Source organism: Toxorhynchites rutilus, chromosome 3, assembly GCF_029784135.1.
Source record: "Toxorhynchites rutilus septentrionalis strain SRP chromosome 3, ASM2978413v1, whole genome shotgun sequence".
Lineage (NCBI taxonomy): Eukaryota > Metazoa > Arthropoda > Insecta > Diptera > Culicidae > Toxorhynchites > Toxorhynchites rutilus.
Genome location: NC_073746.1, coordinates 98,040,626 through 98,060,835, shown reverse-complemented (window position 1 = coordinate 98,060,835; position 20,210 = coordinate 98,040,626). Strand labels below are relative to the sequence as shown.

Genomic DNA, 20,210 nt, shown 5'->3' with positions numbered 1-20,210 from the left:
TCTTTAATGCGCGATTGTCGAGGGGTAGAAAATGTATTGAATGTACGTTTGGAATAATGACCGCTAAGTGGAGGATTCTTTGGAAACCCATTGAAACAGAGTTGAACATTTGCAGACGAAATTGTTAAGGCGATATGCATACTCCATAATGTGTCGATACGAAGGTGTCGATACATTGTTGGAAGAAACTGCTAGACAAACAACAACATTCCTCTACGAACAAGAAAACAGCTCCAATAGAATAGTACAAGAACAGGCAATTTTGTTCGCGATTATTTTAGTGATTTCCTGAACAAAAATAAACTTTGAATTTGAATTCAAAAAGATTAATAGAAGAATTTTATTAATAAAAGTTTTTATTGAAATGAAAGCAAAGCATTTTGAACTTATAAAAATAGAAATGAAGCACAAATTATGTTTTGGATTCATGTATTTAAAAGATTAAAATAGTTCGTCATGATTTTATACTAAAAATATTGCACCCCGCTGATTAAATTATTTTCATGAATCGTTGCTTGCATTCGGACTATTTCGTAATCTGTTTTTGTTGTAAACATAGTTATGAACGAGGCTTTGCACTTTCATGCGAAACTCCAACTTTTCTTTCGACATTAATGTACGCACATGTGGAAGCAAGTTTTTAAAAAAAGCTACATCTTCATCGTCATCGGTGGTGGACTTATTCACCTTTTGTTCGAGTAACTTCAATTTTTTGGCCTAAATTTCGATCAGCTGTTGATAGGCACTACGCTTTGCAGATCTGTTTGAAGTATGTGAGCTTGTTTAAGGAGAGGAGGAAATGAATGGAGATTCCTCTAAATAATCTACCTCGAATCATCCGGATAATTATTTTCGTTTAATTCCACGGACTCTCCTGCAATACTTCTCTGTAGATACTCTTCTGAATTATCCTCGTTCCCTCTGGCTGAAAGATTGCCGCCAGATTTCCGGGGTTTCATTTGATCTCGGAGAAACAACATCGACTCGAAGTGGGGCCAAGTGATGTATGTCTCGAAGTTAATGGGGCTCCATCGCCAGATCTCCCTTCCGGGATCTTCCGGAGTTCTTTTCCGAACCCGTTTCGTAGGTTTTTCCACTTTTTTTCAACAGCATCCGCTGTAAATTAAAGACGTAGATTAATACACGATGAATTATTGTTTATGTACACTTACTTGTTGTGTTTACTCCCAACTCGATTGTAACTTGTTGCCAAAGCTTGTCAACAACCTGTTTTGGTACTGCCTCGAAGTTTTGTCCCATAACGCCTTTCGTGCGAAAACCAGAGAAATTAGTCTATCCGATTCGACCTCCATTTTAACTGTAAACAGTCCAATCCGTTCTCACAAGTAAACAGCCCACCGCAGGGATGCCAGATGAGATAACATGTCTTCATTTTGTAAACAGTTGAATTGTGAGATCATTTTTATCTGTGAACATGGTAAATGGAAAGCCTTTTACGTAACGTTTTCATTATATGTATTATTTAAATTAGAATGAAGTTATATACTTCATTGAATAAAACGAAAATAATAATTTAACAACTCAATCTTTATTTTTGTTCGATGAGGTCGATTGAGAAGATATTCATGAAAATCGTCAGGCAACCACCACTTGCGTTCACTCGCGGCAAAACACTCCACAAGCAGTTTCGCCGCATTGAAATCGCGTTCGCATCGCGTTTACTATGTCAGGTCCGGGCAGTTTGCATTTGATTTCCACAGTCGTAAACGAAAGACTTCTCCCGCAGACGATCCCGCGCCCGCGCCCGCATCGCATCGCATTCACTATGTCCTCGGCCTAAAGTAAGGCCGTTTCGTCACTAAGTTGATTAGGGGAGCGGTATATGAGAACAGTACGGAAGAAAGCAGAAGCGGAATTGTTTGCTTGAAGCGTGAACGAGACAGACTGATCACGAGCGAGCTTGGGTACAAGCGTATTGTGTTTTGTTTACAAACAAAACACAGTAGACTTCCAAAATGGCTGAAGAGTGGTTTTAGCATGTTGGCCCACCTTAGGATATACCTCTAGGCGCCTTGGTTCCACTAAAATCGCAGGCTTGATGCTGAGATTGACAACACAACACATGAATTCGGATCATTTTCATGTTAATCCTTGTAAAGTCGTATTGCTCCCCAGTCCGGATGGTCGACGATGGCGCGTACTAAGGTAATATTTATATATCATAAGGAAATGAAATACGATTGCAGTGATCATGAAAAATCTTATTTCTTGCTTCCAGGAAGCATGTATGATAATCCTAGATGTAGGTAAGCATACATTGGTATCAAAGGCGAAGAACAACCAAACGTTCTTCGAACGGGCCAAGAACTGTGTATCAAAAATCGTACAACGAAAGGTTTGTTCCTCGAAATAGCTTCTCTAGCGCGGTCCTTTTTAAATTCGTTACGCGTCAGATTTTCAGCAAACCACAAGATGAGGTCGGTCTCATACTCATGGGGACCGAAGAAACCAGCAACCAGCTCAATGTTGAGTTCGGAGGGTACGACCATATTTCTGAGGCTTTCGAGCTTGGCCCAAGCAATTGGCAGATGCTTAGAATCTTGGAAAAACGCATCAAACCGTCGTCTTCCAGCGCAGAGTGGATAAACGCACTGGAAGTGGCCATACATTTTCTTAACACTTGCGCGCGGTAAATTATTTTCGTATTTTTTGAAAAACGTGTAATTTTTATTTTCATTATTTTAGAGCTAAGAAATTTGCTTATTTGAAAATCATTTTAATTTCAACGCTCGCAAATTCGGCCAGTGTCGATACGGAGCAAGTTGAATCGGTGATTGAAAAATTAACCAAAATGCCATGCGAGCTGAACATTATTAACGACAGTATCGAGCACGGATTAGATTTAGAGACCCAGGATGAGGATCATTCTACATTTGGCACAGTTGGAATATTTGGACAGCAGTCAAGCAAATCAAAGGAGCAACGTGCCAATGAGAAACTGGTCTCCGATATTGTATTGAAATCGAACGGTGCTTTGTGCAACATCGATTCCGCCGAATTGCTTCTCGTTCATTTCGAGAAGAAAGCAACGAGGGCAGCTCCTTGGAACAGTATGTTGACTATTGGCACGCAAATAGAGATAAGCATTTCCGCATACCTTCTGATATCAGAGGAAAAGGGGTTGGGTCCTTTCAAAACTGAATGTGTGGACCCCAATGCAACGGTACAAATGAAAACCACGTACTATAAAAATGATACCCCTTTCGAGCCGGATTTGGATAATCTCATCAAGGGATACATGTACGGATCCACGGTGGTGCCTTACGACAGTGCGATGGATATTGATTATAAATCCGGTGAACAGCGCTTAGCCTGTCATGGATTTACGATGACAGGGAATATTTTGGAGGAATATTTGTGCGGCAACGGAACTTACGTTGTTGTGGCCAGGAAAGATTGTTCCGCTTCGGAAGCGAAGTTGAGTGCTTTGATAAAGGCAATGATCGACTTGGATGTGGTAATGATAGCAACTAAAGTATACCGAAGAGATACCCGGCCAAGGATCAATGTGCTAATGCCAACATACCGGAAAGGTTATCCATGTTTGATCATGCTGGAATTGTGTTTCCAAGGTACGTTCGTTCTATTTATTTTATATTTTATATTTGATGTTTTTTTATTTTCATGATGAGCAGAGGAACTGGCACTGCTGAAATTTCCACCACTACTCACCAACAAAAATAAACCCACTGATTCGCAATATGAAGCCATTGATAAGCTGATTGATTCAATGGATCTGATGGATGCATTGGATGGAGATACCGGCAGCAAAGAAGCTTTTGCCCTGCACAAGACTTTGAATCCAATTCACCAACACGTTTATAGAACCGTAGCTCATCGTGCACTGTATCCAAAAGCTCCACTTCCGGCAATGGATGAAGAATTAAAGGAACTTGTTGACGTCCCTACTAAACTCAAGGAGAGATCCAAACTTCACATGGAACAAGTGAAACAACTATTTTCATTGAAGGAAGTTAAAGTCAATTCACGTATTCAGTGGCTTCGAAAATCCGCACAAATCGGATTACAAACTGACGCTACATCTGCCGGGAGCTCGCAGCAGAACGAGCTAGATGCTGCTGATGAGCTGGACGACCATCGAATAATTGTTGAGGTAGGCACTGTCACCCCAGCCGAAGATTTCGCTTTGCTGCTTAAACGTGGCGAAAAATTCGCCACGGTATGTACCCAACTGCAGCGTGTTATATCAGACCTCGTGTTCAAATCGATGACTATCCAGTACGAGAAGATAGCGATGTCAATTATGATGTATCGGGAAGAAGCAAAGTTGTTGGGACCTTACCGCTACAATGAATGGATTGTAGAGTTTAAAAAAAGTTTGTTCGGACGGAATAAGCATGAATTTTGGGAACAGATAATAGTGAAGGAACGTTTCGGACTAATAGAAGCGAACGAAAGTGACATGAGTACTGTAACAGCGGACGAAGGAAGGGAGTTCTACAGCATAAGCTCAGCGAATAAAACTGTTTCAGAAGATAATGTCGACTACATCGACGCCGATGATTTGTTTGCCAACATGTAAAACATGATAGCTGGATGATGCCGATTCATTAAATTAAAATCGTGTGAGAAAACAACATAGGATTAAATTTATTTGTGTCAAATTATGTTGAAAGTTGCGTATAACTAGAATATTTAACAAGAACAGCTGGCATCTTTGAACGGTGCGGGTTTCCCTCCATTGGTCCGGGGCCAGTGTCAGCGGACACCCTTGCCCACCGACCAGAAGTAACAATCCAACGAGCAACCAAAATAACTACATTAGCAAAGATTCAATGTATTATATGTTAAAATTTTTTGTCTCGTTGAATTTTAATTTGTCATTTTATTTATGTTTTGTGAAATATGTTCTCTACATCTTCCGGTACCTTAAAGGCCGTTTTTTTCTTACAGAGATGAACCAGCTCAGAAGGCTAAAAGTCTCTATAATAAAGAATAATAAAAAAGAAATATCCGTTGTTGCTTTTGCAATAAATGATAAACACTCAGTTTCTGTTTTTCCCATTCTAATTAACTCCGGCCAATTGTTTGAAAAATTGTACAATAACTTTGACTATGACGTACTGCCGTTCTACGCATAGTTGTCCCATGTTACTTTTTGACAGTTTTCACTTTTCTTCATAAAACGATGTTTTAATGCCTAATCTTTCTGAAAACACACAAAAAAGTTATAGTTTGTTCCCAGCTTTGAAAAAACATCATCAAGCTCAATTGTCCCATGTTGATATTCTATTCATAACTGTCCCACCATGTATTTTTTGTAGACCCATATCAAATAAATCGGTTTAAGTACAAGAGTTTTATGTCACGCTATTAGCAAGACTAATGCTCTCATTTCTGGTTTGGAAGAACGAACTGATTCTCAAACAAACAAAAAAATGTTGACCAGAAACACTAAAAACGTATTGTTTGTTCCCAGTATTTCAAAAAACAACATCAAGTTCAATTGTCAATTGTTGTTGATATTCTAGGCATAACTGTCCCATCATGAGTTTTTAAGCTCGTAACCAAGATTGATTGATTCAAATGAGGGGATCTGATTTCATTGAGCAATAGTTTTTTGCTTATAAAAAACACAGTGTATTGTTAAACCGAAGTGCTTAAAGCTTCTGGTAGACAATATGCTAGAAATATGCTTTGATTGCGTTTTTCTCAGTTGCTGATTTTGCAACATGGGACAGCTATGCGTACAACGGCAGCGTAGCATTGTTCAAATATTTTTCTCAATGTTCACTAACATTCAAAAATATGTTCTGTTAAATAAACGAGACAGTTTTCATGTAATATTTTGTTACAATTTGCGAAAAAAGGGTTACTCTATCGCATAGAATACATATTTTATAAAGAAAAGTTAATTTTCATTCAAATTTTTATTTTGAAATCGTGTTTGTTCCATTTAAAAACCTCCAACATTTCATCTCATAAATCGGAAGACGAAGCCGTCAATGTCGTCAATAACTGAAGAGATGCATTGACAACGGCATTGCGTATGTTAGACGATGTGTCGGAATTCTCCGAGTTTCATTCGCAGGGGATTCGTTGCACGATAGCAAGGAGACGAATAGTACAATCATATGTTCATTTTGACTTATGGATTTGTTATTTATTCATTTATTTCATTTAGTTTGGCTTAACGCCTTTACAACATGGCCTGATTTAGAACATTTCTCCAATTAAATTAGATCGTGGATATCTCTCTCCGATTCCGCAGACACTCCGCACTCAACAGGACCTGCTCCACTTGGTCTGTCCACCTTACTCCCGATGAAAACCATTTTTTTGCAGGATAGTAGACCTACATCATTGCAACACATCCTGCCTCTAATGTTCTTTCAAAAAATAGCTTCAAATCTTCAAGTTTGGCTGTCGTCTTCCAACAGATCAACCTTCATTTATCGTTTTATGTGTTATATAAACAATAAATTTGAATGATCAAGAACAGTTGTTTGTTTTTAATATCTAGCTCGCTAGTGGGTTTGGACCAAGATCAATCGTATCAATTAATTCAAAAATAAACAAACTTGCTTCGTTTTTTAACTCTCCTATACTCTGGTGAAAAATCGCAACTCGTATACTCACAGACTGTGCGTGTCTCTGTAATATTGCTATTGTGAATTTTCAGGCGTTGATGGTATTTATAAGAAAAAAATATATAATTGAATCAAGAAACTCCAGAAAATTTTTTTTGTTTAACTTCATTCAGTTTTAATAGTCATTTGATTCAGTCATTCTCGGTCTGTCAGACCTATGCGCGAGTATAGGAAGGTTAAAAATTATGATGATGGTCCCACCTCATTCCCCTACAAAGGGCTGAGCTGGGCGCGTTATCTTGAAGATAATTGAATATTAGGATTTTCCTTCATAGTATCAAACTGAACCAGTAAGCAAGATAATAATAAGAAATAAGAAAAAAGCGGACTGGTTTTGTGAACCCGAAAAAATCCTTGACCGATCTGGAATTGAACCCAACGCCTATGCCCGTATCAACCGTGAATTTACAAGAGTCTTCCCGCTTTACTAGAATCCCGATAATGGTCTGCTGTAGATCGTTCTCGAGTCCAGATAGCTGAGCCAATCCAAGCCTAATTCTAGCCAACACTTCAGGCCCTCCATAATCAGGGCGCAAACATGTCTACTGGAACTCGCAATCAGATCCGCCACAACCCAGAAAAAAACTCGTTATAACCATCTATTTGACAGATAAGTTTACGAGCATTCCGGTCGGACTATCTCTAGCACCATTCCAGTATCTTCATAAAATCCTTCAAATGAGTTTGACTGATACTTCAGAGTCTTCATCACTTAGGGACAAACGTGTTCATCAGAATTTGCATTCAGATCTGCCACAACCCAGAAAAATCTCGTTATAACAATCTATTTAACAGATGAGTTCACGAGTATTCAGGTTAGGCTAGCTTCATCGCAGCTTCCACTTCTGATCCCTTGAAATGAAGGTATCCTCTCTTGAAAATTTAGTTCTCTTTTCCCTTTTTTCATTCTTAGATTATCTATGTTTGTTAACGCGCGCGATGCCCAAACTTTTGTAGACTGCACAGTAATTTCAAAATAAATAACAATTCAACAAATGAAACTAATTGAATACCACCATTATTATTGTCTTCAGACATGCAAAAACAACAAAAAACACAAAAACAGTAATCTATCAGTTAATACTCCGTCAACCAACACCGTACACTGACTATAGAACAGATCACAAGACAAAATCATTTTTCAAGAACTCCTCGCAGATAGTTCGGAATATTCTCGTGTTCGATGTTGTCGTTGCTTCTGTTGGCAGTGTGTTGTATAAACGGTAGCCTTTATAAAAAAATGAGTACAGGACATCCAGGACATCCAGAAGTTCATCATTCTGAGGTCCCTTTTGTTGCCTTGTATTGTATTGGTGAACATCTCTTCTGAAAGTGATAGTATTCTGTTAACAGTTTGGTGTTATACTATTTATCATTTTAATTTTATTTTTCAATTTTTTTTACTACTGATCTTATTTCATTTCGATCGCCTTAATGGACGCGTTTGGGAGGGTTTTCGCTTTCGCGTTCCGGATGTCTAGGCTATGTTGGATATCAACCGGGCTGTTTGGTACACTAATTGAGCTGAATAGAACGGCTGCATCGAACAAATTCGAATCCAATACAAATCCGTAAAAATCTTCTTCGTCGTTTTCTATTGCTTGCTGTTTTTTTATCCCATTTATTTATTTATTAGGCTCATTAGCATTTTAGTTGTAACAGAGCTGGGTTTTAATCGTGTACATGTACATATGTTTATGTTTCTATAAACTGTAAATTACACAGTAGTTAGTAGTAGCCATTTAGGCGTTAAGTTTTCTGTTCCATTACATTATGGTAAATTACACAGTAGTAGCCATTTCGGCGTAAGGGTATTCTTTCTGTTCTTCCATTGTTCAGCATTTGGGACAACAGAGTGGACCACACTAGACAACCCAACAGGCCAGCGGAATTTCGGATACGATTCCGGATTACGTGATTGTGTCAAACGGAAAAAACGTTTTAACTCGCGAGACAATAAACTAAATGCGTCTTTATTCGTGGCGTATTATGTGCAAACTAACAAAACTAATAATAACGTTCACTGTACGTTTCTTTTACTCTTTCTAATGTTGCCAGCATTGCGGTGCAGTGACGGCGATACTATAAATGGTGCCTCCACTTTATTATAGCTGACACAGCAGACCGGACAGCAGAGACAGTTGATATTGATATAATTATTGGGTTATTTATAGAACAGCAGCCCGATGTTTCTTGCAGAGCAGAGCAGTTGTATGGATGAATCGATCTAATTTCGAGCGTGGATCGATCTCCATTGCTGATGAGGTTTGCGTGGACGTAGTTATTCTATAACAACACAAAGACGGTCAATTGAGGGTCGTGAGTTTGAACTCACGACCGATCGCTTAGTAAGCGAACGCGTAACCAAGTGGCTACGAAGACCCCCTTTTGCTTGCTGTTGTTAATAATCATTTTTAGTATCTTGGTTCACTAGGCACTCTGGCGAGTTTCGATTCATTTGCTTCTTTGGTCCTGTTAAGGGCCAATTCAAAACCAAAAACTACACCACGGACCGAATGAGGGATTAAACGGTTGATAGCCAAATTAAACACTTATTCCATAGCACACATTTTATTTACACAATTTACAAAATTAGACATTAAAGTTTGTTTTTGGCTTCTTGCTTCCAAATAAGTTCAGAATACAAAAATGCTTCCTTCCAATTGAACGGTTGAAATTGAACTCTTTGCTTCCCAGCAAACATTAAATAGCATAACAAGCGTATATATAACATCATATGCCCTAAAATTTGGTTGGCATATAATGCGCCTAACTGGCATATGCATGCAAAAGTGGAGGCCATATACATACATACATACATGGCAAATGCTTACCGAATTTGTTTAGATGAATATGCAACTTTGACCGGCTATAATAGCGATTATGTTGAAATTGAATTGCGATCTAATATGAATATATTCATGAATTGTCAAAGCACCAAATACGACTTTTGCCATACCCATATACGATTTATTACAGACATAGAAAAAAAACAAATGGCGCAAAATATTTTCGTGAAAAGTTTATTATAGCCTCACGAATCGCCATTTTTATATACGAGTATTTATGTTTGTAGAAATGATAATTGTTTGATTGACTTGTGTTGGGAGTGGAATATGAATGTTTGAAATGGCACAGATTGATGTTTGGTGAAAACTGCTCCGAGATGGGTTCGAACTCCGGTCGTCTGGATTATCATCCACCAGCTATCTCGCGCGGCTATCTGAAATTTAGTTCAACAGCGGTTTAAACTTTCGAGTGTATCAGCATTTCATTGACATTTCAATATGATGTAATATGTTCTTTATTAGGATCTAATACGATTCACTGTTTCATGATTTTCTTCAGCATGCAACACGATTCACTACAGTACTGAATCGATTTAAATTATACGCTTATACAACACACAAACTGCATCAGCATAATATACGCATATGATGCGGATTAAATATATTTTACGACAATGTGCATCATAAAAATGATGTTTATTATACCTGTTCGATGAACGAATGCAGAGCCATCTGTATGAAATGATCGACATTGTTTGCAAGAAAATTTATTACCTTCAAGCTACAAAAAACATGACAAAATCAATCGAAGTTACCAGGAAATTAAATTTTCACTTCCGCCAACCAACATCTATAAAAGGCTGTTGAATCGTATGCGGGGTCTCTTTTTACCGCTCGGTTTTGACCGATGAAGACCAGCTGCTCGAAGTTCAGTGAAAAATAATTCGTGAAATAGTTTTATTGAAATACTCTGTGAATTGTTAAATGGTGAAATTATGGAGAAATAAAAATAGTTATACTTACCTGCAATGAAATACAAATAGCATAAACATGTGTATACTTACCTGAATCGAAGAACTCTTATCTATCGCGTCGCCGTTCCGGAAAGTGTTACCTGGAAGATAACTCACCACGTGTACTGCGTATTTTCCTGAAGATTGCTGCCCAGTGATCCTGCTCTTCTTTGCTATCGACAATACCGAATTGCGACTTAATTTGATAATGGTATTTAAAATCGAGTTTTTACATTTCATGCGATTTCAAATATACACGATACATACTTTGATTGATATCATATGCGATTATGATTTATTCGGATTTCTTGTAAGACTTGGCACGTGCAAAATTATACGATTTAATGTTTGCTGGGTTGTCTCACTGCACGCAAATTTCATTAGTAGGGTTATGTTGGTAGTTGTATCCTTGTTCGTCCTTTCGTTGTATTCCTTCCTCCTCCATCCTATCTATCGTACATAGGGCGTTTGCAGCGTGCATATGTATTAGCAGTCTTCAGAATGCAACCCGGTGCTGATGAGCAACAAGATTTTTGCACCCAGTTGAGCTACCACTCCTTGTGCACACACGCGCTCTGGCGAATGAGCACGCTCCGAAACACAGATGAAATGTTTCGTTGTCAGCTCCGTGGGCGCAAGCTCAGTTTTAAGCTGAGTTTTACGTTGAAATTCGCGCCGTGCTGCGCGCTTGAATCTGGATTGATCTCTCTTTTGAGATATTTTTCTTCACACAAGCGTATACGGTTCATACGGTATACGCTGAGTAGAAATGTTTAGTATCTGAGTTCTGCGCCGGGTACATTTTGCGCTGTCGTGCTTATGAATTTTTTGCGCTTCGCACCAAGAGAGAATACGAGTGTTCTTTGAGCGCGCGCTGATGAAAATTCAACTCAAGCGCAGCGCTGCGTTTGTTTTCTGAAGACTGTGGGCCCTATTCCAGAAAACGAGACGAGCGCTCGTTTTCATATTCCAGAGCCGAGTTCGACTAAAAACAGACGAGTAGCTTGTCTGGTTCGACGACCGTTTGGCCGCGCTCGTCAATGAATCAGCAGGGGATAGTAACTTCAAGCAAAAAAGTGGAACCGATTCGAGATTGCTTTTATGTAAACAGTGAACTTTTTTTACACTCTTAAAATTGCACCGACTTGCACTGACAACTGAATGATATTGTCAATTTGTGCGAGATGCCTCAAAACTGCTGGGAATCAATATTGTTTATATATACAGTAAGTTAGTAAGTAAGTACCATTGGACAGACCTGTAATGTGACACGTTTAATTGGACATTTTTGTAAACATCGAGTTCGGGGCCCAAATTATGACGCCACATTAAAGTTACCACCAGATTATTAGGCAATACCTAATAACATAATAAGTCTGTTGTCATACGAATATACGATTCATCACTGCCATAAAAAAAAATGGCGGAAAATATTAAAGTTAAATGTTCGGCCCGAGGAATCACCATTTTTGTATGCATATAGAACCTTTATAAACATTTATGTTTGTACAAATAGGAATAAATCAATTGATTTTTAGGGATTTAAATGTTTGATATGAGTGGTTGCGACAGTTAGAAAATTGCTCCGATGGGATTTGAACTCCGGTTGTTTGGATTATCAAGCCGCAGCTATCTCGTACGGCTATCTGAAATATGATTCTAGGGCAATTAAAGCTATTACATATGATACGAAAGAGTTGCAATCGGATACGTTATTCCTGATTGTTTATTGTGCTTTAGTAGAAATATCGCTAAACTGATATAGAAATGGTTAAATAAAGTTCAGTACTACATGTTTCAAGTAGTCAAATAACATGAAGTAAAAAATTTCAGCAAACCCAACAAACATTAAATCGTAAAAAAAAATCGAGGGGTTGTATCCGAGACACGACCGCTTAGAACGTAAGACTACGCAATCTTTTTTCTTTTGAAATTTGATGGTTTATCATTTCGAATATTATTTTGCGAATACGTCGAAATTTCATAAATAACTCTTTAGTAAAAAGTTTCGGGGACCCTAAAAAGGTTTAATGGCTTGCGTAGTTTTGTAGAATCATTTCGAGAAGCAACGACCATTTTTTTCCTTTGCGAGAACAATACACTAATTGGTCATATGTCACAATTTGTTTCTTTATATCAATGCACGCATTGCACTGAATATTAACGAGAGGCATCTTCCGTGCATCGCCATCAAAGTCGAATGAACTCTCTGAGTTTCAAGTGTCTATAATTCAAAAGAAGAAGAAGAAGAAGAAGTGCATCTCCATTCAACAGGCATCAAACACGCGTCTAACAGATGCACACAGTTGCGGTGCTAAAAATGAAACATCGCGAGAACGACCGTTTATGAAAAATCGTTTCCCGACTCTCGATCAAAACCGTCAACAAAGTTTCTAAGTTCTAAGTTACGCGCTGAGAATTTTCCTCAGAGGAAATGCAATACTTATACGCTAGCGACAGCTTAAGGGTGGAGTTTACTTCGCAAATTTTCTCTTTTCGCCATCCCCCTTCGTTGTTTCTGTTCTAGTGGCTGCATAAGTTACCCGTTATTGACAGCTCTGATCGGGATAGCACACAAATGGACAGAACAAATGTATGGGAAAATGGGAATGCTTCCAATTTCCATCAATTTAAACAATATACAGACTATGGGATTGTAATGTATAGCATATCAAACAAAAAAAATATTGGAAAATTTCCAATTCGATTGGTATACAACTCGTTTAAATCCGTTCGTAGCAAGAATAGTTATAAACGTTAACTTTATTTCATAAAAACGTGACCTGTTTTCTGATTTGGCACCCTTAACGTAAGACGTAGTCCTACGTCAAACATCTATAATTAGAGGCGATATACATACATCCAAGACACATTATTTGTATGATGTGTATAACTGGCATATGCATATAAAATTGGAGGCCATATACATGTGTATGGGGTATATGATGTAACATAAACGATAATTATACGATTTAATTTTTTCTAGGATGTATGTGTATCGCATCCACGTTCGCATGTATGGGCTGGCTAGGCGCATCATATACATGCAATTTATATTAATCATACTTGTATGTTTGTGAATATAATCCTCAAAATAAAATCATTGCACTAAACCTTCGTTTCAAACAACTTATACAGTAACCAAATCACGCAATAAACATCAAGAATTGCTGGAATCTCTTATCAATATTTGTTCAAATTTAAAAATGTGCTTAACTCCAGTTTTGTTGACCTTTTTTTTAGAAATCTGTCAGTATGCATACACTCTCCTACGAAACATAGTGGAAAAAAATATATTCGTCGATGTAAACAAGCGGTGAAAAAGGAGACACTTTTCGACGAGTGATTTGTATGAAGTTCCACTACCGTGGAACCAGTCGAATCGTCTAGTTTGTTTGATGTGTTTGTTCACCTTGTTGATTGAAAGCATCGGTATTCTTCTGCACCGCCTTTATCTTCAAAAATGGTTTCACGACTGAACTAGTATTGCATAAGCAATGTATGTTTTCAACTGCAATCATCAAATTCAATTCAGTAATTGCAAGATTTTACAGATTTTCAAATGGGCCTCTTCCAAACAACACAACCAAATATAAACATTGAACTCATATCCAGGGATGCTAGATGACTGTTTTGAATATATTAACACGGCACGAAAATGGTCTTCACATATTGAACGAAAATGAGTAATTCAAAACAACTACTTTATTCGAAATACATATATATAAAGATTTAAAACTTTTCTTGATAGATCGTTGATTAGGTGAACAAACATTGCCCCCAATAAATCCATAATAACAAAACGTCTGAGTGATGAAACCATATGCTCGAGGAAAAATATCAATGAAACCAAAAAATATATGAAACTTATTCCTTTTTGTTATGTTTTTTTTTTAATATTTTGGCACTGAGAAAAGAGTATCGATTGATCACTTTTAAAATTTTGTTTGTTGTTTGTTGTTTTTCTCAAAACAAACTTCTCATCTGACATCACTGATCATACCGAGAAAAACTGACTGAAGTCTCTTCAGTCTACCAAATAAAACATTTCAATGAAACTCGTGTACTGGAATGGGATATTTTGCTCGTCTCGACAGTGACTGAAGCCGAGACGAGACGAGACGAATAGCTCGTCTCGTTTTCTGGAATAGGGCCCTGTGTATTAGTGATCTGCTGGGCAGGCAAACGAGATCGATGCATAGGATTTATATGGATCGACAAGATTGAGCTTTGTTTGATTAATTATTTTAGCGAAATAGTTATAGAAATTACGCGCTACACTATATTAGTAACATGCTAATATGTGTCTCTTTACATAGAAATATTTACTTTTAGCGTCAGATATACGGAGAAAAATAGAAATTTCTGTTATGGCTATGATCCATATCAATCGAAGGAGATTGATTATTCAAAAAGTTTCACCGAAAAAGTGCAAACTTCCATTGCGATTGTATAGCCGGATTGTGTGAAATGTGATCCCATTTAAGCGCGATTCACATACATCATCCACGTCACGTTCACGTTCCGTCACGTCACGTTGCGTCAATTATTCTTCCATGCAATTCCTATTGGAGCATTCACATACTCCAGCAACGACAAGTCGAAGTTGCCGTTGCCGGTGTATGTGAATGTTTGCCTAAGAACTGCTTGGAAGAATAATTGACGGAACGTGACGAGACGGAACGTGAACGTGAAGTGGATGTTATCTGTGAATCGCACTTTAGGCTTCGTGCTTTTTGCCCTAAAATGTTGGCCTTGTGAAGAATTAAACTACAATGAATATTCGTTTGCAGATATCCTTAAGTGCGATTCACATACAACATCCACGTCACGTTCACGTTCCGTCACGTCACGTTGCGTCAATTATTCTTCCATGGAATTCCTATTGAAGCATTCACATACACCAGCAACGGAAAGTCGAAGTTCCCGTCGCGGTGTATGTGAATGTTTGCATAAGAACTGCTTGGAGGAATAATTGACGCAACGTGACTTGGATGTTGTATGTGAATCGCACTTTAATCGGTGGTTAGTTTCGCCAAAAAAAGCAGATGATTATGTTGAAATTAAGAGCATATTCAGCCAGAAAGGCCAACCAACTCTCAGATATGATTTCCGGGTACCTGAATGCGCGGCGGAGAAGTGAAATATGGTTATAAGAAAATTGATCGGAAACGAATAAAATCCATCAATTGGCTAATTCATGGAAAATACAAGGAAGCATTCGAACGTAAGCTCTAGCCTCTGTGTCTTGAATCTAGGTCCGAACATGCTGATAATCCTTTCCTATTATTTTTTCGATTCAAATCTAGTAGGAAAGTCGCTCAATGAACATCGCGAAATAGATGCTAGTAAGTTAAGCAATATGCGTCACACAAAAGCTCTTGTTCGGTGAATAGTTTGCCTAACTGTTTAACATAGTTCATGTTAGTTCTATGAAATATTTCGCGCTAATAGAAAGATCGCAACTATATTTGAATCATCTACAAGAACGTCGATTGATAATGAATCGGCTTCTGCTGCATAGAAGCTACGAATGTAAACAAATGATGTTTGCCCAACAGATGCTCTGCATGTATGTGTAGCAAGAGCCCTATTCAGTGCGCTGGGCTGAGCGGTGGACTGAGCACGAAGGACTTTCCAAAACCTTTATACAGTAAGTTACATTTAATGCGACATTTAGCTAATTGGACAAACCTGTAATGCGACACGTTTAATTTGACATTTTTACCTCTAGTTGGACATTTTTGTAAACATCGAGATCGGGGCTCCCCCAATTATTGCCCCACATTGAAAGTAGCCACCATACGTCGACACTGTACCACTCTCATCGCCTATTACAGGTCAAAATCGTCTCCAATGCGACACTGAGTGGTGGCTCGGCATTTTGTATTAAATGTATATAACTGTACCTCAAAATTTGGTCAGTAGTACACCGATCGATGCTGGGCTGATAACTTCTCACGAATCTGTTCGTTAGTGGCGATACATGACGAAACATAACTTGGGAAAGCACTTCCTGGTTTGAACTCCTCCTCTCTATTTATCTCACGCTTGGAATTCTTCCAATGAAATAGAGCTTGGGTAGACTGTCCAATTCGAAGTTGCTCTCCATAATTAACTTGAACCAGCGAAATTGCACAAAGAACACACTGAATGACGCTTGATAGTAGCAACACATTCTCATTGTGCAAGTTTCAATGATGTGAGCTTCAAATAGTCAATAACGACGTCGGCCACGTCTTTACAGTTACCAGGGGGAGGGAAGGAATGTTAGTATGATATTCGCGGCCAGAAGGGTCTCCTAGTGGGTAAAAAGAATCAGGATTCACTGTGGTGTGTATTGTGATTCATCGTGGTAATAAGTGGGTATTTTCCTCAGCTGAGAAAACTGATTTAAAAACGCTCGAAATATATATTTTTATTTTCAATCGTAAGGTAAATGATTTTGGTTTGTCCGGTCGAAAATATGATCATGGTTTGTCCACTTTTTTATATATAATATATAGTAAAATATTGTAAACATCATTCTTGCATACCATTTGTATCTGATTTACATAGCTAAACCATTAAATTAACGCATTTTGATGAACTCAATTCTGATCATGAGTTGTCCAATTCAATAATTTTGTTTTGTCCACATGATTCCTATGGCAACCGCTTAACGCTTAACTTCGCTTAACGACATTCTGCGAATTATCCGTATTGTAATATAAATCGTTGATTAGTTCAGCGTGTTTTCAAATACCTTCCCAAACCATCACGGATGCGGCACTTTGGGACCGTTGAAATGTATCTGTCACTATCTGGGATATTTCTGGAACTGTGACCGACGAAAATACAGAATTTTACACATTGTGAGACTGTTGCAAGAGTAATAACATCCGAAAAGAAATAAGTCTTGAACCCCGTGCCGTGCAGGAGCGTTGTCTTTTCAAACCGGTTATCCAATGAGAAATTACAGTACCTCCTAGAGGTTCGATAAACAAAATCACGCTTCACTCCCAGGTTTTCCAACTTTATGAAAATAGCGCCTGGGCGCACTCCTCCCAAAAACTTTTTTTATCACTACAGCACGAAATACTTTCTTCGTTCAGAAACAATGGACACTGAATGGAAATAATCGAACAGATCCGTCAATGGATAGTGTAAACATAATGCAAGATATAATAGAAGATAGTGTATGCGCTGCTGCTTTCTCACAACAGCGAGGCAAAAAATGGTACGAGAATATATTGGACACAGTGTACACCTACCAAAACCTCGAGGTTCATGGTGCACGTTGTGGACATACATTCAACGCAATACGAAGACATAGGACACATAGCACTATATTCGCTCAAGTTTTGTTAAGTGTTTTTGGTAGCTGACTGATTGGCAGCAGAAACTACCATACTCCATCTTTGAGGGAATAATAATTTCATAAATTGTATTGAACAACTTGTTGAGATATTTCAAATTCTTTATAATTGTTAGTTGATATTCATCAAAAACCAGTTCGTTGAATCTCGTTTGAAAAATTAACCTTTCCGGAGCCGTTAGCTTGTAACTTTAATTGGCACTCAAATCACCGAACACTGCATGGTGAATGAAGCCAGAACGCAGGTTATTGTTCGCACTTTACAGAAGAGAAAGTTATCACTAGTTGATAACCACTACCAACAAACCACTTCGTGTGTGTTTACATGTAAAACACAAATGTTTCAATAAATATCTCTGGTCGGAACACAATCCGATCGCCAGCCATACTATGCTTCATCTGAGTACGACAAAAATACACAAAATTTCCTGGTTGCATTCTAAGCAAACAAGCGTGTCGCGAATAAAATGAAGAACGTCTGTTGTAGATAACGGTGATAACAGACAAAATATTACGCGGGACAGCTTTTGTTAGTAGACAGTAGTTAAAGTCGTTGCGTTCGATCGATTCGGTCGTCCTGGCGCTTTTGGCTCTATCGATGTCGTTTGCTGGAGTGCTCACCAGAATCAAAGGTTTTGCTGTGAGTGGATGAGCTCCTGAAGGATTCAAGAGCAAGAGTTTTATTATGTAAGTTAACATCGACATTGTTTGTGTAAACAGCCCGGTTCAAATGCACATGATTGTAGATTATCTCCCTGAGATTATGTTCACAAGAATATATTTGCGTGTAACACGGGTGTGTTCTGTTATATACATAGTGAGGTGTTATATTTAGGAAAATCCTAGGCTTAACATTTATATACAATTATAATAAATATTGTTTTCCAATATGTTTTAGGATATTTCTTCTTTGATAGTAATAAAAAGGCTTACTGGGAAAATTGTCACAGTGCAGGGCGATGCAGTACATTCGAGAACGTTTGTCGTTGGATCTACCGTTCAGTCGATCCAACGAAACCGCAAAGACGAATAAAGGTACCGAGGTGCCCGTGGTTTCCACACTTTCCCATATCGATGAACGAAAGCAATCCGAAAGTGCTGGGACACCACCATCCGCTTATGGTACTCCAATTCAAAGTCCATCTGAGAAGAGACACTCGCAAAATTATCCTTGGCAACAACCTCAAAAACCAGAAGTTAAAAGCGATAAATCTATAGAATCGACTGATACCGTGCACATATCATCAAACCATAATCGATTTGCTGGGTACCCTCAGATCTATTCAACACCTGTTACAGGTGGATACGTGAACCAAGCCTACACGAATGATAGTGGAAACAACACAGCTGTTTCAGCTGATTACAATCATCCACAGTAAGTGAATCATAACTATGTCATAAATCATTTATTTGATCGTATCAATCATCATTTGTCTCATTAATGTGATATTATTTTACTATTATTGTTCAGAAGAAAGTTCGATGAAATAAATGAATAACATGCGTATTATTTCGTGGCACATATTTTGAAAAGTCTACAATAATCCCCCAGATTTTAACAAATTGATACATTAATTCCAGCGTTATCCGCGAGCAATATTGGAGCTGGTCATGCAAATTTATACATCAATTCAGCAATCGTGAGAAGATATTGCTTCTGGTCATATGTTTCCTGCTACTCATAATCGGAGGTCTGGCGACTTATCTTGGCATTATTACGAAAGATGCAAACCCGCTGCAAGGTTAGTGATGTGAACGAAAGGGGATTTTTTCTAGTATCTTATGACCATACACATGACGTGAAAGCACTTTGTTCCGGACTTACCGATAACAAATGCGTTGTTAGTCATTCGGGTATAGTACACCTGGTAGACTTGTTTATTTTGGGTTTAGAACGGGTCGCACTATCTCACTCACTACTAAAGTTTGAAATTATAATATCAATACTTTGCTCTATTCTGATGAACAGATATGAAGTGTGTATAATTGAACAGAAATTATCATCACATTTCTAGAGAAATAATTAGCTATCGTTTTTGCAGGTGGAATACTGACAGCGGGTGGAATCCGGGCGAGACAAGTAGAATAACAACGTTGAAAGTGTTGAACGATTTTAGACCGTTGTTTGTAAATTCTATATCATAAGTACCATAAGTTGTTTAGGTTGTATTAGCGAATAGAACAAATTGCTCTTTATTACTGTAAGTATTTTTACAAATACATGTTACTACTTAAACATCATAAATCAGTTACAAGTGCACTCTTATAATATAACTAGCTGGGGCAAACTTCGTCCTGCTCAAAATTTATGTTTTGTTATGAATACCTTCAAACACTGAAGTTTTCTTACTAAGCGCGCGTTCATTGGTCCAATAGCAGAATTGTTCATTGATTGATCTCCTAATCGACCCTTAAAAAT

At 38.0% G+C, this 20,210-nt stretch overlaps 2 protein-coding genes and 1 pseudogene across 2 annotated transcripts; 2 read left to right on the top strand and 1 right to left on the bottom strand.

Annotated features, from left to right (window-relative positions):
* Positions 1-462: 462 nt before the first annotated feature.
* Positions 463-19,821, bottom strand: LOC129777086 (uncharacterized; annotated as a pseudogene).
* LOC129777082 (X-ray repair cross-complementing protein 5) lies at positions 2,026-5,830 on the top strand. Its single transcript, XM_055783147.1, has 5 exons — positions 2,026-2,166; positions 2,240-2,356; positions 2,415-2,650; positions 2,707-3,593; positions 3,657-5,830. The coding sequence occupies exons 1-5, from the start codon at positions 2,152-2,154 to the stop codon at positions 4,562-4,564; spliced, it is 2,163 nt and encodes a 720-aa protein (XP_055639122.1). The 5' UTR covers positions 2,026-2,151; the 3' UTR covers positions 4,565-5,830.
* On the top strand, positions 18,157-20,036 carry LOC129777083 (uncharacterized). Its single transcript, XM_055783148.1, has 4 exons — positions 18,157-18,478; positions 18,690-19,166; positions 19,373-19,533; positions 19,834-20,036. Exons 2-4 carry the CDS (start codon positions 18,751-18,753, stop codon positions 19,878-19,880), a joined length of 624 nt encoding a protein of 207 aa, XP_055639123.1. The 5' UTR covers positions 18,157-18,478; positions 18,690-18,750; the 3' UTR covers positions 19,881-20,036.
* Positions 20,037-20,210: the final 174 nt, after the last annotated feature.

Excerpts from the sequence above, each read along its gene's own strand:
- LOC129777082 (XM_055783147.1), top strand. Across the intron at positions 2,357-2,414 it reads CAAAAATCGTACAACGAAAG|ATTTTCAGCAAACCACAAGA; the intron begins GTTTGTTCCTCG and ends GTTACGCGTCAG. Across the intron at positions 3,594-3,656 it reads GCTGGAATTGTGTTTCCAAG|AGGAACTGGCACTGCTGAAA; the intron begins GTACGTTCGTTC and ends CATGATGAGCAG.
- LOC129777083 (XM_055783148.1), top strand. The coding sequence starts at position 18,751 with ATGCAGTACATTCGAGAACGTTTGTCGTTGGATCTACCGTTCAGTCGA. Across the intron at positions 19,167-19,372 it reads GCTGATTACAATCATCCACA|CGTTATCCGCGAGCAATATT; the intron begins GTAAGTGAATCA and ends CATTAATTCCAG. Across the intron at positions 19,534-19,833 it reads AGATGCAAACCCGCTGCAAG|GTGGAATACTGACAGCGGGT; the intron begins GTTAGTGATGTG and ends TCGTTTTTGCAG.